The sequence below is a fragment of the Linepithema humile genome, chromosome 2, assembly GCF_040581485.1.
Source record: "Linepithema humile isolate Giens D197 chromosome 2, Lhum_UNIL_v1.0, whole genome shotgun sequence".
NCBI classification, from domain to species: Eukaryota; Metazoa; Arthropoda; class Insecta; order Hymenoptera; family Formicidae; genus Linepithema; species Linepithema humile.
The window spans coordinates 4,035,719-4,052,673 of record NC_090129.1 but is presented as its reverse complement, the minus strand read 5'-3'; the positions used below and the strand labels follow the sequence as shown (position 1 = coordinate 4,052,673).

Below are 16,955 nucleotides of genomic sequence, written 5' to 3'. Positions count from 1 at the left end.
AATAAGGCTAGAATCATTTATCTTAAGTAATTAACTTGAAAGATATCATCAATTAATTACAACAACAAAGTTAATTATTTCGGTACTTAGGGTAATGACACGAAATAATTGCTATCAGTTTGGTTTGCCAAATTTATTGGTTAGAATGGCCTGTAGATATGCACTTTACAATTGCAATAAATGTTATTCAGATAGGGTGTCTATGCATAATGCTTTACACAAACATTTTTTGGACTATATATCAGAGAATATCATATTCTCTGTGCCAAATTAGAGATTTTTTAATTATTATATTTTCTAAAAATTATTTTATATTTTATGTATTTTTTTTTTAAGAGATAGTATACTGTTCTATTATTAACTCTAATACTATAGCTTTTTGAAGGAACTAATAAGGATACCGATGTGCTCATGGAGTACCTTATTCTGTTATGGGTTCTTGTATCTCCTCTATAAAAAATGTCTTAATTTGACAAATAAATTAAATTTGTTCAATGTCTAATTTAAGTATTTCATACTGATATTCTATGTTTAACACAGTTCTTATTCAGACGTATGCACTTCCTACTGATGCAACAAAGCAGGATAATCAAGGCAGCTTGGAACTGTGAATTCTGTTTCGATATGCTACATGAAGTCATTGGCTAAGCTAATCTTGAGCTTTGCATCCCATGGGGATGACACATCTGGAATTAGGATTTGCACTGCATAAGAGCTTCATGAAGCAACAATCAATATATTGTGCTATGGTCCTTAGACAAAGGGCTAGGGAAACTTACTCTGTACATCGTTTATCTCGACTCCCTATCAACACAAAAGTAACTATACCTACTTATTGTCTTATTATATAGTTTTCTTTGATTACTCACTTTTCCATATGGCTTTTATTTCATTTATGTTTTCTTTACACACTTAATCATTCATAGCAATTTTTAGAGTCTTGGAACCTTTCTTTATCTCCAATTTGACATGATTTGGCTTCTATCATATCTATCACAGCTTTCTTTTCTTCCCCCATTTAAATTTTATATTATATTATTTATGATTTTGATTTCTTTGATAAAGATACGATTAATATCTTAAAAATTTGTATGACAAATTATAACTAAATATCTAGTAGTGCAAAATAAATATCTTTTATTTCTACACAGAAAGACGAAGACTTAACACTCAACAATTTATTTTAGATTAATAATCCAAGTAATGTTTGCGTAATCTATTCACTATATATATATATATATATAGCATGTAAGTTATTATATCATTTACACAACAATACATGTGAACATGTCTATACCTTTGATTTCTTCACATACTGCATTTGTGTGTTTCAACGGTGAAATAATACTGGATTTACTAATAAAATAATCTCACATAGTTGTATTTACTGGAACTTGTGGAAGGATGAAGTACAATTACATACATGTTCAAATATTACTCGATAATTTTACATATTACATCTACATGTAAAGATCATGCTTCCTATATCGCCAATCCAGTATAGTGTCGGTTTATTCGACGTTCCTAAAAATAAAAACAAATCGATTAATATAAATAAACATTTATATCACCCCCCAAAAAGGTAACCGCGACATTGATATACTACAGTAAACGGATAACTATACTTGAACTATCGGATTCACAAATTAAATATTTAAGGGAACATGCTGAAACATAAATAGTGTTAGTATCACCTCGATTTTTATAAAAAGTGATCTACGTTTAAAATATAAATCTATCTGTATGATGTACAAATTTCTCTTACAGCACAGAAATTTAATGTTACATACTTAATTAGATTAATGCGTCTAACGGCATTTATCCTAACATTATCGTGAACATACAGATCGTCTGTGTTAGTGTTTGACAAAAATATTCTACATAATTAATGAAAGAATAAATCACGAAATATAAAAAATAAGATGGAACATCATGCAACACTCAAAAGAGATCTTCGTAAGAATCAGTATCGCTATAAATCTCGCAAACAGGTTCTTCTTTGACCAATTCTCGTTCTACGTACACGATGCGAAGTGTATTCGTGAAACCTGAACCCTTCCGCCATCCTGTCACGACTACTACGGAATCGCCAGTTTTTACAAAACCACGAAGTTTGCCAAAGTTTAATCCGTATTGGACGCGCACGTCCACGTCCTTCACCCAATCGGCCAATGGTGCTTCTGCAGACAGATGTAATAGAAACGGTGAATAAAAATTACTTTTCGTGAAATAAAACAATATTTTTTAAAAATAATTTTGTTGAAAAAGATAGATCATGTACTCAATGCAATCGCTGTCAAGATTATGCGCAATACATATACATTTTTATGATACACATTATATTTTCTCTCTCAAAAATGTCAAACAAATATCAAATAAATATTTTTCTATCAATACTGTACCTGTATAATACAACGGCAATATTCCGCGGTACAAATGTGCTTGTCGAGCGACTTGATGGAACCTAGTAACCGCAATAACCGGGCAACGAGGTCTATACTTCGAGATCAGGTGCGCAGATCGACCGCTTGTCGTAATAACAACGATGGCACTGGCTAAGCATTTAACGGACGCTTCTACAGAGGCAATAGCGACAGCGTGTGTGGCGTCAATAGGCGGCAGAGCTTTGCTCGTTAGATCGTGGAAAATTTGGGTTTGATAGATCGCGGCTTCCGCTTCCTTACAAATATTGGCCATCGTACGAACGCACTCCAAAGGATAATCTCCTTTCGCGGTCTCACCTAAAAAAAAGTTATCAATAATTTATAGGTGCAACCTGAAGGACGAAAATGATAAAGAATTGAAGCGTAGTAAAATACAAGAAAAATATATAAACAGCGCATCGAACAAACACAAGAATTTAATTTCTCCAAATAGCAAGATGTATTACCTGACAGCATAACACAATCAGCACCATCGAGAATGGCATTGGCAACATCCGACGTTTCAGCTCTCGTAGCACGTGGTTTTTTCACCATGGATTCCAACATCTGCGTAGCGCAAATTACCGGTTTGCCAACCTTATTGCACCTGCTGATCATACACTTTTGTGCCAGGAACACCTTCTGCGGCGGTATTTCTATACCCAAGTCACCACGCGCCACCATGATGCCATCGGACGCCTCGATGATCTCGTCGAGATTCGCCATACCCTGTTGATTCTCAATCTTCGATATGATTTGGATATTTTTACCCTTCGCGCCGAGAATATCGCGGATCTCAGTTAACGCGGCAGCGTTTCTGATAAAGGAGGCGAATATCATATCGACTTCTTGCTCGACACCAAACTGAAGGTCAGACTTATCTTTTTCTGACACTGCTGGAAGATCCACCGGGACTCCCGGCAAATTCACGCCTTTGCGAGAACCCAACGTACCACCGTTTTCAACAGTGGTCGAAATTAAATTGGGACCTAAAAAATAAGATAGATTATTTGTGATAAACAGTTTATAAATAGGCCTAGCAATGTAAAATTTACATTTTCTTCACTATGCATTGAAATCTTATATTTTAAGTAATGTTATATGTTACGTAATAGTTACATAAAAATAGCAATATTATTTCTTATTCTAATTCTAACAAAAATTTTCACTTAAACAATTTATAGAATATCCAAGACGAGAAAATAGTTTCAATTGTAAACGATTTTAAATAAAATAACTTACTGACGGCAGAGACGATGAGAGAAATCAAGCCGTCGTCCACGAACACTCGATTCCCAACTTTTAATACCTTTGAAATATTTTCGTAATCAACGTAGACAACCTGAGCGTTTCCTTTCTCCAGATATGCCTTGTCGGTGGACAGCTTAAAAGTCTGACCCTTAACTAGTTCTACCTCGGCTGAGCCACCCTGTAAAAATAACAAGATTAAAACAATTAGTATATAAAATATTGTCATTCCTAATTAAACTTTTTGTTTCAGAAAATAAGATTAATAATTACGCCTTCTAAGAGACCAGTACGGATTTCGGGACCCTTCGTGTCGAGAGCAATGGCAACAGGAATATTGATACCAGCACGAGCAGTTAAATTTTTTTGCGCCTCGCGAACGTTAGCGATGGTCTCCGCGTGATATTCGTGGGATCCGTGAGAGAAATTCATCCGGGCGATGTTCATTCCTGTTTCGATCATCTTCTCCAGAGTCTCCACAGATCTGGATGCGGGACCGATCGTGCAAATGATGCCGGATAAGCGGACGAAAGACACTTGGCTGTCGATATCCAGAGCGCACATGTGATCCAGCTGACTTTGGGCGTATATCGTTTGAGCACTCGGCTTGCCAGCCATCTGCAAAAGTTTAAAGAGATTAGAAGAAGCTTGAAGTGGCGTTAAATCGTGAAGTCACCAATTCGCTTATTGGCTATATAAAGCTTTATACAATTTAAATCTGATATTAAAATATGATACAAATAAAACAAAAATATAGGCGTATAAGTGATAAGAATCACTTTCCTCGTGCGTCAGAAAAAAAATATATCAATTCTCTTCGTCTCTTTAATTGCCAAAAATAATTAAGAGACACTCGAGAAGAAGTATTATGAGTGTTGTAATTAATATATTACATTTGTCAATGTTTCTTTCATGTGATTAACATTAAATTTCCATGCATTATTTGTGTTATGTGGTCGCTGCATGAACAAATTGAAATTTATAAATTAAAATATTTTAATATGTTATGTTAATAATATTACATATGTTAATAATATTATATATGTTAATAGTTTGACAAAAACAAAGCAAAAATGCATGTAATCGTAAATTCGTGTTAATTTTATAGACCGCTTTCGGTCATTACTCTAACAATTTTTGACCTGACCTATGAATATATTATCACGAATAGGATATACGATGCAAATAGCGGCGTACACGCGTTTCTAATGTGTCGTTACTTCTGGCTGCAAACATAGAGCTACAGTAGCAAAAATAGACGCGTTTCATAGAGATAGAACCAATATAGAAGTAGAATAGTTAATAAACTGTTGCATAATAATGTAAATGTATTTAATTATGAACTTTTCATATTTTAGAACTTAACTTTCAATCCTTTAATTCAAATTAAGTTTAATGAAAATTATTTCATGATCGTATAGTTGTTTCATTTTTGACGCATTTCGACTAGGAAAAATTTAGAATTGAAAAATCACATTTGGTATTTAAAATGCCTTACAATTCTGACTTGTAATCACTGATATGTATAGTAATAATAAGAAGAAATATCGTAATAATAATAAATATTTTTGAAATATTGAATAGTCTCGAATAAGTCAATAACTTTAGCATCAAAATTGTTTTAAACTCTAAAACTATTAAAAAATAGCTAGTAAAAAATAGGCTTTAATATCACACATATATAAAAAAAGAAGCAATTCAACTTGTCAAAAGAGCGATCTCAAACGCGAGAGCATAAAAAATAGCATTATGCTGCATCTCATGTCACATGAGTTTATCATGTGAAATGTGTATGTCATGAAAATGATGCAGCATTGTTTTCAGAACACCTGATTTACGCTGAAAAGATCGAAATATCGACAGATGCGCTGAAATAAAAAAAAAATATAGATAAGATGACGAATTTATCGCGATACATACGTATTTATTAATTTCTTCATTGTCTATACTGTGCAGACATTTAACAAGATGATTTACGATTCTATATTGTTTATCACATTGTATGCAAAATTGCTTCTAACGTTGCACGTGAATGTCAGCTCGAGCGTGCGAAAACGTAAGAATGTGCAAATGTGTTTTGCGCTATAAACGATGCTAATTGCAACGTGGAACTCTTATCCAGCAGTGTCATTATAGCATTACATATGAGAATATAATATGAAAATATATTTGTGAAATAGTAAGAGAGAGACGCAAATAGCCAAAATAACGATCATAATTATCAAATCGTGTTAAATAACGTAAAAAAAACTAGATATAATTATTTGGATCGTGCAGATAATTATATTATTTACAATAAAACAACGTAACAAATTGTGTAACATATACTATCACACGCTACAAACTACTACGCACTACAAAATACCACTTTAAAAAATATACATTTAATAAACTTTACAATACACTCTACACACTGAAATAAAAACAATTAAGCATAAATGAGAATATTTCTTTAGAAAAGTAAATTTAAAAATCTTCATAAATTTTTTTCAACAGAAATAAATCTTTATAAATTTTTCTCGACGATGTAATTCGCTTGTCAACTAATCTTGTCCATTTTGTGTAAACAAAAACATATTTTAAAAATTAATTCAGTTAAAAGTAATCTTCTAACAAGATTGTGTTGAAAAAAAAGAAAAAATAGTTCAATTCTTTTTCAATACAAATCTCGAGGCTATTGCACAAAACAGTACACGAAAATTATATTCGGAATAATTATCACTTCAAATGTAATATAATTTACAGTATGAATTTCACGCTACAGTTAAAAACAAAATTAAATTAGCGATCAATTAATTTATGCCTTGTACAAAATTATCATATTTCTTATGTTTAATTTTTATTTTTATCATCAATTTTTTTTACATTATTATTCTACTTTAAACATTAACCAATTTCTCGAATTTTTAAAATAAAATACGAATAAATCTGTAATCCACATCCATTCTATTACAACACATATACTTGTGTAAACAAAAAAAAATCCAAACAACGGACAAAAGATTCACATACTATTGTAATTTCGGCGAATTAAATTCTCTACGTTGTAAAATCGAAAAATACATTATCGCACAACATCGAGATCGTTTTTGTGTTCACAGCACCGAGATTCAAATTCACCGAAATTATATTAATTTTAATCACTGCAAACTTGAACAAATTCTAGTAAAAAAGAATAAATCGATCACGACGACGGTACCTCATCATCAACGGTGATCCAGACCATTTTGGTGGGCTGCGCAGAGAAATAGCGGAAAACTGATATTAGTGATGATGCGTTTGCGATGATGCCACCGCGAGAATGCCATGCAATCGCAATAACCGCGCGCGAATGCGATGATCTAACATCGCCGACGAAGCACGTCGAAGTGCACAGCGTCGCCGGCAACAATCGGAAGCATCGGCGCACCATACGAAAGAGAAGTGGGAAACCGAAGGCATTGATGCGAAACATCGGCGACGATACAATGCATACGAGAGACCCGCAATAACCGCGACGACGTTCCTTTGGCGCTCAGGAGATCCAAAAATAGAATCATCCACCAGATAGTTTCTAGTACTTTCAGAAATAATGTTCGTGGATCGCGAAAAAAGACAACGTGCAAAATGTCGCGAAGTTATTATTTTCTGCTACGTTCAGAACGAATAGATATTTGCTGTCACAAATATTAATTAATACGTTCACTGCCACATTTATTCGCCGAAAGTTCAATCGGAAGTCAGGCTTGTACTACATAAATAAGATTCTCGTCCAGATGTCACGTAAAATGCACGTGTCATCTATATATAAATTACATGACAGTCAACGTGTTAATTAAGTAGAACATTATTACAATTAAGAGAATAGAGTTGAAAAATGTGCAAGGAAATTCTTTTAACATTATTGCGGCACTTTTTAATTTTTTATGCGATTGAATCGTTAAATTGTGAAAAAAATTCATACATTTATAAACAAAAGAGAGAAAAACCGATTAAGTACTAACAAAAAATTGTGGCCGTCGACGTGCTCTAATATGTAAATGTTTCAATGCGAGAGAAATCATTCATATGCATTTATAATCATTACCGACCAGAAATATGTTCGATTATGATCGCGCAAGAAATCATATTTTAAAAATTCTGTTTGTTTTACAAATGTTTATTATGCATGTACAATGATTGCACAAAATCGATAACTAGTTTCCTATTACAAGATTCCTGAAAGTTTCTAAAATTATTCAGAATGCATGTGATGTGAATATACTTAAATGTTTGTATGTCCAATTTTTACATTATTTGGATTTTATTTATTCAAATAATTTTCCACAGCACAGAGTATTGTAAAATATTCAAATAAGGCCACAATTATGTTCTGTAAGTAAGCAGCATCTAATTTTTCAAATAAAAAGTTAAATCTTGAATTTCTATATCAGAATATTTTGTAGCAAAGTTTCAATAATATTTGATTATAAAATATCAACATTTTTGAAATTGTTATGCCTAATAGATTAATTAATTAATATATCTTTGCCTTCTCCGTGAGAAACATAAAAGTTTAATATCGATAAAATCTTTAACTGTGTTTTCAGTATGTTTTCCATGCATATATGCGTAAACAAAATGTTAATGTTTTTTTTTTTTTTTTTATTTTTTCGTTCATGTTATTCGCATTTGAGTTTCATTCAGAACTTGCGTAAACACGTGTTTCTGCAAGCAGTCAGCTGATGTAGTACGCGCTTTCCCATATAAGCTTAGCACACAAGCCCGCAAAGAGAACAGCTAACCTGCTGCCCTCTTCGTCGGCTGTGATTTAAAAGCCGAAATACATCCTAACATGTATATAATTCACTGGCTACGTCACGACACAATTTTCAGCATGACCTTCCACACGATTTCATTCATAATAAAACTATTATCATTGTATGGTATATAAAAAAGCAAAGATTTTTTGCAAAACAATTTGTAAATAAGACAATGATTTCTAATGAAATCCTTAACCTTAGTATTCTCATATCATCGTTGATAATAAATAATTAATTAAAATTAAATTAGAATTAATAATAAATACAATTCAACAATGAATGCTGAATAAGTCGACGATAATTCAAGAAAAAAAAAACTATCGGAGATTCGCAAAAGTGATTGAGGAATATGTTACTACTAAAAATAAATTTGTTTTTATCGGCCACTTTTTCTATCTCACTTTTTCTTAGCTGTATCAGCTGTACCCCTTCCCCTAGTCGAGTTACGTACGCATTGCACGCGTATTGCGCGCTGAGATAATAATTCACACGTATTATAACAAAAGTTTTATCTCACATTTTTTACTGAATTCTTGAATACTAATTGATGAACTTAAAAATACTTTTAATCATGGCAATATATCTTATCGATACCCCAAATCCAAAACCTCGTAATTAAAAAAATCCAAATTTTACAGGAGACATTAAAAACTGTTTATTGATAACATATTCCGATTAATTTGTCAAGCTTTGAATTTAAAATAATTTTAAGTTGTTAATAAATAAGTTTTTGGGATTATTTAAAAAAATTTGATACATAAAAAATATTATAACAGAAAAAATAAAATTGGTCAAAAATTCAAGATACGAGGTTTTGGATTTAAAGTACCATTATGAAATGTTTGTTTTTTATCGTCTAGAATGTATATAACTTATATAAACTTTAAGTCTCGTAGCATTTCGTAAATGTATATATATCATATTTCTTGCAAACTAATTAGAAACACTTGATTGGGAAAAATTCTATGCTTTTTACTTGCTTTGACTTGAGAAATCATCTCCTAGCTGCGTATATTATGCTTTGCTAGTTTGCAAATTTGTATATACAGAAACATCTAAGAATGTAATATTTTTTATCAATTAATTTAATAATGATATTTTTCTATTGAATACTATTTAATTGTATCAATTTGTACTATCATCGATCATTGACTTTGGTTACACATTCTAATAAAACCAAAAGCAATGTACTCGTTAATTTTCTGACACAATTAAATTTTTATCTTGCATAAAATTATACATTTTACAGTTCAAAATATATCTTCCTAGCACTTATGCAACATAAACTGATGATTGGTATAGATAGAACTAAAATCAATATCTAAAATTGCGTGTATGACAAGAAAGTTATTGTAATATACACAGCTATTTCCTAAAATATGTTTCAAAATATTATAATTCAAAGCAAAGTTTTCCAAGTTTTTGAATATTTGTTCACATTTATTACTTTGTTCAAATCAATAAAATAGTGTAATTAAAAATTGAAGATTGTTGAAAGAAAAACGTAATGATATTACTCCACACATAACAACAATGGAGACCAAGTAAAATTTTTCCATTAAACGACCATAAATCAAAATGTCACCATTAATTTGGCAAACATTCAAAGACCTTGAACCGTAATTCGCCTACCGAAAATTAATCATTTTCGAACACGGAAAATCGTAGGAAAGATCAATACAATGAGATCGTTAAGAAATTTTAATAGTTACCTTTGTCTCGTTTGTCTGGAGAAAACGAAGAAACGACGAAAATCAATGTAATTCGTGAACAAGATATCGACAATGACAAGCGGTTAACCACAACGAATCTTCCAATGGTTTCTAATAGACTGGCGTTTTAAGGACGCAGAAGGTCACCACTGATCACCACTCCCTAGTAATTTTGATCATGCGTACTGCTTTTCAAGTTTATCACTGACAGAACGCCGGCAATCTAGTGACTTGAGTATCATGGCTGCGATCCGAAATTCACTGCCAGTACTGAAAATCTATAGTTTACGTCACGTATATTGTAGATTTTCAGTACTGGCACTGAATTTCGGAACGCAGTCCATATTAGAGACCCTACTTCTAGGGTCTTTACTGGTTGGTTTGTTTAGTGCAATGAGTAATCTTCCGATATTCATCTATTTTACTCACTCGCACAGTCACTTTTTCATTTATTCTCACTCACATCATAAAGATCAGTTCTCGTCCATAAGTCCTGTCCACTAAACTCTATACAAACTGGAAAGCGCCATGCTACTCAAGTACGGTCAGACAATGAGAACATTCGAATTATTTTGTCTCTTTCTGTTGTAGGCTCTCTTCGTTGAACCCTATACGCGTGCATACTCATGTATATTCTATGTACATAAAAAATGGAGGTTTTTTTTAAGCCTGTAAAGAAAAGAAACAAAACAATTCCACTAAACATTAGAAATTTTGAACTTTTTCTGATAAACATATTTTAATTTTGCAATAAACATCTTAATAGATATATTTATCATCTTTTGAAGTGATTAACTCAAAATAGATAATGAACAAATTGATAAATGTATATCCAAGTATTTAATCGTGAATTCACTTTTGATAAATTCTCTGTTGATTAAATCGTGCTCTCAATAGTGGCGTGATTCATTTTTATGAAGCTTACGTAGTCTTGTTACCTAACCGTGACCTATACGTATCTAATCTAAACTAATCAACTGATAAAGCTTACATCGTGGTTAGTATTTCTACATATTTATAGATTTATATATACGTATGATGCTGAAGTTTAATGTAATTATAATGATAAATAAGTTTTAATATATTAAAATTTTTCTTTAATATTTACTCAAATGAAAAAATATCTAATAAATTTATTATACAAAAAAATCCTCAAAAATGCATTTTTAAATTGATAAGTATTTTTGCAGAAAACAGAAAAAGAAATTATAATAAATAAAAATTGTTTAAATATATGATTTGTTAACACTGAAATGTTATCTAAAATCAATACTTTCAAATGATAAATGTCTTTATATCAGTTGATCTGTACGATGCTGCTAACTTGCGTTAGATTACGAAAACTCTCATTTGAGTAAATTTATCAATCGTGATTTATACAAAATTGTAGATTACTTACTTAACATTAATTAAATTATAGTGCAGTTAATTAAATTATTTATAACAAATAAATTATTTGAAGATTTTTGCACATTTATTTAGTATATAATAATTTTTTTATTTTTGTAATATGTGTATATATTGCCGAATTAAATAATAGTTTTACATTGTAAAATTAAAATGTAAATTGAATTATTCACATATACAACTTTACATCACACATTTTATATCTATTAAAAAGTATAACTAATTTATCAGTTTTTTTTTCATAATAGTTGAATACGTTCTTCTACTTCTTCAAAATTACTTATAATAATTTCGATAAATTTCACAACCATGTATTTCATTGTAACATAATGCTACAAGAAATTATATTTTGGAACGTACTGTATACTGTGTTGATCATGGAACCTTGACGAAAGTTGTTTTGAGGCACTCTGTATGCCATTCGCTTAATAAGATCAAAGCAAACAGACTGCAGACAGTGTCTGCAGATGCTTCGTCAATCTCGTCTCGATCGTCACAAATCGCGCTTGTCTCGAAAAGAATGCGAGTAGAAAGATAAAGTGGAAATCGAAAAAGTGAAATTGTTGATACTGTAAGACCCCCCACAAGCTAAACGATAACGAAAGTACGATAACAACTGTTACTGCTGCTTGGCACCACTTGTTTCGATCTTCTATCCAGTTTAGTCTGTTTCGTTCTGTCTGTTTGAATCGACCACACGAATTATGACCGATCAAAATAATAAAGCTGAAGTCATCAATTTCGGTGCCGGTCCGGCTAAATTGCCACATGAGGTATGTGAAAAATTGTTCTTATATTTGCGTTAGTTCGATAAAAATTGATATACAATTGATGAATAGAAATTGTTTTTACAAATAATGAATTTTAAAAGTAATTTTTCAATATTTTTAGCATGCTTTTTTTAGATAAAATCATAAGCTAATTGAAAATATAAATTAATGATTAAGAAACATAATAGTAATATTTTGCATATTTATTTAAAAAATAGCAATATTGAAAATTTTTATTTTATAATAAAATTATATAGAAATATGTATATATATGTACAGTTTGCATGGTATTTTAATGGCAAATATATAATATACACAGGCTGCGGGGAGCGCGCTATCAGCGTATATTATGTCGTTTTATCCTTATTTTAATGAGCGATAAAGATATAACGCAGTCACGGTGTGCCAATTAAGTAATGAGACTGAATTTTTTTCTTAAGTAGGTAAACGTTGTGTGGAGGGAGATTATTTTGAATCTGTGACTGTATCTGTAATTGACAATTACAAATACAGTTCTTCGTTTTGATATAATAATTCTTATCTCATTATTTAACGATATTCTTGTATTCCATTTTCGTGACACATCACTGAAACACACGATTACACAAATGATTGAGGAATCACACGTGTTAACGTCACCAAGTTGAAACTTTATCTGAAGATAAGGATGTAACTCTCGGCTGATGTAGTTATTTTTATAGTATTGCCAGTTGTTGAGAAAAAAATTCAGTTTCACTACTTAATTGGCACGCAGAGTATGTAAGGAAAAATTAATGGCTACTGCTTCTATGTAACGTAAAATTACAAAAACATTCCAGCTGTAATTTGACCTAATTGACATTATAAAGACATATTACTGTTCTCCCAAGATACGACGAACACAACAACTGTGCACAGATAGCTTCTGGATTTGCACTGCTAAAAATTTTGCACTTGTAAATCAAATTATTAAAATTTTGATAACAACATATAAAAAATTTTATATTATATAATATTGAAATATTTTATATGTGTAGAATACAAAAAATTAATAATTTTTGCAACTTACAAAGGAAAATTTCGAATATGTTATTATCGATGAATAAACAGCCATGTATTCGCGCATCATTGTTTTACCAGAACAAATAATCTGATTTTTTCGCTTGCATGATAAGCGTAAATGCTGCTGGAATGCTGCAAATCGCATATTTTACATTATTGAAGTAATCACTGTGCTTGTAAAAATAATTATTGATACTAGACCAAAGAGATAGAATGAATGCAGGTCAATCGCGTTCATTGAACTAACGCATGTGTCGGTTAACCGGACTTACTCTATCATTTACAGGTTCTAAAAGACGTTCAGAGGGAATTACTCGCATATGGAAATACACAAATCAGCATTCTTGAGTTAAGTCATCGATCAAATGACTTTAAAAACGTTATCGATGATGCACAGGCAACACTACGAGATATTCTGTAAGTCAAAAATCAAAATCAGATCATGCAAAAGCTTCTTATTTCAAAAGTGCACATACACTTTTTGTGATACAAATTACAATACGATTTGTATTATAAATCTTATATGCTCAGAAGCCTTAATGTTCCTCGATATGTATGACAATTTTTACAAAAAATCCGTCCTTTAAAGAAATGTTCCCGACAATTACAAAATCCTGTTCATGCAAGGAGGCGGCACCGGAATGTTCGCGGCAGTTCCTTTGAATATCATGCACACCGGCACCGCGGACTACTTCGTAACCGGTGAGCAATAAATGCAGTTAGCTTTTCAATTTTCAACAAAGCAATAATATTACAATAAAGCACATTTGTGTAGGCGCTTGGTCGGCTAAAGCGGCGAAAGAAGCAGCCAAGTACGGAAAAGTGAACATGGTGCTGCCTAAAACGACAAAGTACACGGAAATCCCAGATTCTTCAACTTGGAACTTGGATCCGAATGCGTCATACGTTTACTATTGCGACAACGAGACCGTGCATGGTAAAAAATACGCTTTAAAAATTGGTTTGTTTCATTGCTTCAACACTATACCAAAATAAATACTTCCAGGAATTGAATTTAATTACATTCCGGAAACAAATGGTGTACCGCTTGTCGCCGACATGTCGTCCAATATACTTACGAAACCATTCGACGTATCTAAGGTAGGATTTCTTGGTTGAAAGCGAATTGCAAGAAATTTTGTTTATAATGTAGAGAAATTCCAAAACGATACGATAGTAATAACTTCGTTTGGGCTATCTATATAATTTATAATTATAATTATATTATGATATATTATACATTTTCTTTTAGTTTGCAATAATATTTGCGGGTGCGCAAAAAAATATAGGACCCGCTGGAGTCACTTTAGTGATCGTGCGAGACGACGTGCTCGGTCGTCCCATGGACATTTGTCCGACAGTGTTAAATTTTACCGTTATGGCAAATGATAACTCTTTGCACAACACTCCGCCCGTTTTCCAGTGAGTATTGACTGCATATAAGAACGGAACATAAGTGAAAATATGACGAAAATGACTATAACAAATATAAAAAAATTCAAGAACGTTATATTTCTATATCTATCTGGAAAAGTTACAAAAAGAAAATATTCCTTACATTTTTTTCTATCTCATAAATCTCATAATTCTCTGTGTGAATGTACGACATTTAATCTTCTCTTATGTTACATTTTCAGTTCGTAATACTTATACATCTTATAACTGTATAACTCAACTATTTTAGGATATATGTAGTGGGTTTGGTATTTGAATGGATCAAACGAAAAGGTGGAGTCAAAGGTATGCAGAATTTTGCGAAGAAGAAAAGCGACAAGATATACGACATTATTAATACATCAGAAGGTTTTTATACGTGTCCCGTCAAGCCAGATGCACGTAGTAAAATGAATATTCCGCTTAGAATAAAAAACGGTGACGAAGAATTGGAAAAAGAATTTCTTGCTGGTGCTGCAACTCGTGGCATGCTGCAGCTGAAGGGTCACAGGTCAGTAAAAATTGTCAGTAAAAATCAAAATAAATTATAAATATAACCGCACTTAAATAACAACAATCTCCCTGTTTCAAATTATGCTGTTTACAGATCAGTTGGTGGAATACGTGCATCTTTGTATAACGCAATTAGTGAAGAAGAAGCGGAAACATTGGCCAATTACATGAAATGGTTTTACAATGAATATCACAAAAAAACGCTCTAAAAAATAATTTTAATGTTTAAAAAAAAATTTAATATCAAATTTAAAAAGTTTACTAAAAAATATTAGTTGTAAATGTTTATAGTTATATGCATAGCTATATAACATACATATGGTATACAACAATTTTTCATATATATTTGAAATATGTATTTTTTAAAATTAATTATCATTATCTTATTACATTTGCAACTTTATCACATATACGATTTTATACGATTTATAGCAATTCTTTTTTTATTGAATTATATGATGAGCAAACAGTACATCTAATTCTCTTTCCAAATTGGCATTAGTATTGCGACATCCATCTATAACAGCTTTTGCCCACTGAATTAAACAAAAATAAAAAAATTTAGATGTAATGTTGAAGTAATATCTTCTATAGTTTCTATTATCTTTGATGATAAAAATACTTTACTTTAAAATATTCCTTCACTCTTTCACTTGTCCAACCAATAGGTGTGCTTTTTTCAAGATCTCTCAAATTATATAGCTTATCAGCCAATTTTACTAATTTTGCCTCACGAGATATATGGAAAGCATGTTCTACTTGTAACCGTTTACGTTCAGCTTTTGGCAATGATTTGTCATCAGTCACTTCTTGGACCACCTGACAAACTTCATGTCCAAATTCTTTTTCAATTTCCGCAAATGTAGTATTTGTATCCTCCACAGTGTCATGTAAGATTGCTGCTAGAATCACCACTGGTTCAAAAATCTTACCTTCTTGTATTAAAATATTTGCAACTCCTAAAAAAATAAAATTAATTCATATTATTCCACGTCAATATATTTCTGATAGAAATTTATTTTACTAATTTTGCCTTGTAAAATATATTAAAATATACATTCTACTTGTAAATAAAATTCAATTTTTATCCAAGTATATATAATTCTCAGAATTCTGTTAAAAATATAATTTTACTATTTGTACTTTCTTGATATTTAACTTTCAATATGAAGAATTTCACAATTATTTATATTTTGCTATCAAATATCAATAAAAAAAAAATATAATTAATATTTGTCACTAAATTGAAAAAAATGTGATTTTTGGGATATCATATATATAATTTACGTAAATCGCTTTGGCTACATAAACAAACCTAAAGGATGGTTTATGTATGGCGTTTGATCAACATCCTTTCTTCTTTGATTCCGATGTTTCTCCGCGGCAAAATTGACGCATCTTATTATTAGCGATAACAGTTCTTCTTCTGATAACTTTTTTATACATTTTTCACAATGTTCACAACTTTTAGAGAAATCGACACATGTTGCTGATCGTGCACTGCCTTCCATGCCGGTTTATTCAGTATAATATAAATGTGAGGTTAAACGATCTAGTAAATCACTAGAAATGTTGTGTGCTGTATGGTGCATTTTTAGTAGTTTACTAGATCGCTTGCGAGTTGCT

At 31.3% G+C, this 16,955-nt stretch overlaps 4 protein-coding genes across 6 annotated transcripts in view; 2 read left to right on the top strand and 2 right to left on the bottom strand.

The window, feature by feature from the left end:
- Positions 1–4,180, top strand: part of LOC105673989 (uncharacterized) — a 39,035-nt gene extending 34,855 nt beyond the window's left edge. Inside the window, exon 15 of the mRNA XM_067350406.1 lies at positions 3,925–4,180. Coding sequence (XP_067206507.1) covers positions 3,925–3,931 — 7 coding nt within the window. The 3' untranslated portion in view covers positions 3,932–4,180. The remainder of the gene's footprint in view (positions 1–3,924) is intronic.
- Positions 1,366–10,324, bottom strand: LOC105673966 (pyruvate kinase). 3 transcript variants are annotated; one of them, XM_012369975.2, is made up of 8 exons: positions 10,165–10,319; positions 6,871–6,906; positions 3,945–4,289; positions 3,666–3,852; positions 2,891–3,412; positions 2,403–2,741; positions 2,024–2,180; positions 1,366–1,524 (listed from the first exon to the last, which is right to left on the bottom strand). In XM_012369975.2, exons 2-8 carry the CDS (start codon positions 6,895–6,897, stop codon positions 1,512–1,514), a joined length of 1,590 nt encoding a protein of 529 aa, XP_012225398.1. In that variant the 5' UTR covers positions 6,898–6,906; positions 10,165–10,319; the 3' UTR covers positions 1,366–1,511. The 3 variants fall into 3 exon arrangements, with proteins under 3 accessions (XP_012225398.1, XP_067206529.1, XP_012225399.1); XM_067350428.1 differs by having other exon boundaries at positions 6,871–6,929; positions 10,165–10,316; XM_012369976.2 differs by lacking the exon at positions 6,871–6,906 and having other exon boundaries at positions 10,165–10,324.
- Positions 10,325–11,993: 1,669 nt separating this feature from the next.
- LOC105673982 (probable phosphoserine aminotransferase) lies at positions 11,994–15,900 on the top strand. The gene is made up of 8 exons (XM_012370003.2): positions 11,994–12,344; positions 13,669–13,799; positions 13,972–14,084; positions 14,158–14,319; positions 14,389–14,483; positions 14,635–14,804; positions 15,067–15,327; positions 15,424–15,900. The coding sequence occupies exons 1-8, from the start codon at positions 12,276–12,278 to the stop codon at positions 15,536–15,538; spliced, it is 1,116 nt and encodes a 371-aa protein (XP_012225426.2). The 5' UTR covers positions 11,994–12,275; the 3' UTR covers positions 15,539–15,900.
- Positions 14,872–16,878, bottom strand: Mesh1 (Metazoan SpoT homolog-1). The gene is made up of 3 exons (XM_012370006.2): positions 16,645–16,878; positions 15,957–16,288; positions 14,872–15,865 (listed from the first exon to the last, which is right to left on the bottom strand). Exons 1-3 carry the CDS (start codon positions 16,838–16,840, stop codon positions 15,773–15,775), a joined length of 621 nt encoding a protein of 206 aa, XP_012225429.2. The 5' UTR covers positions 16,841–16,878; the 3' UTR covers positions 14,872–15,772.
- Between the last annotated feature and the right edge of the window lie 77 nt (positions 16,879–16,955).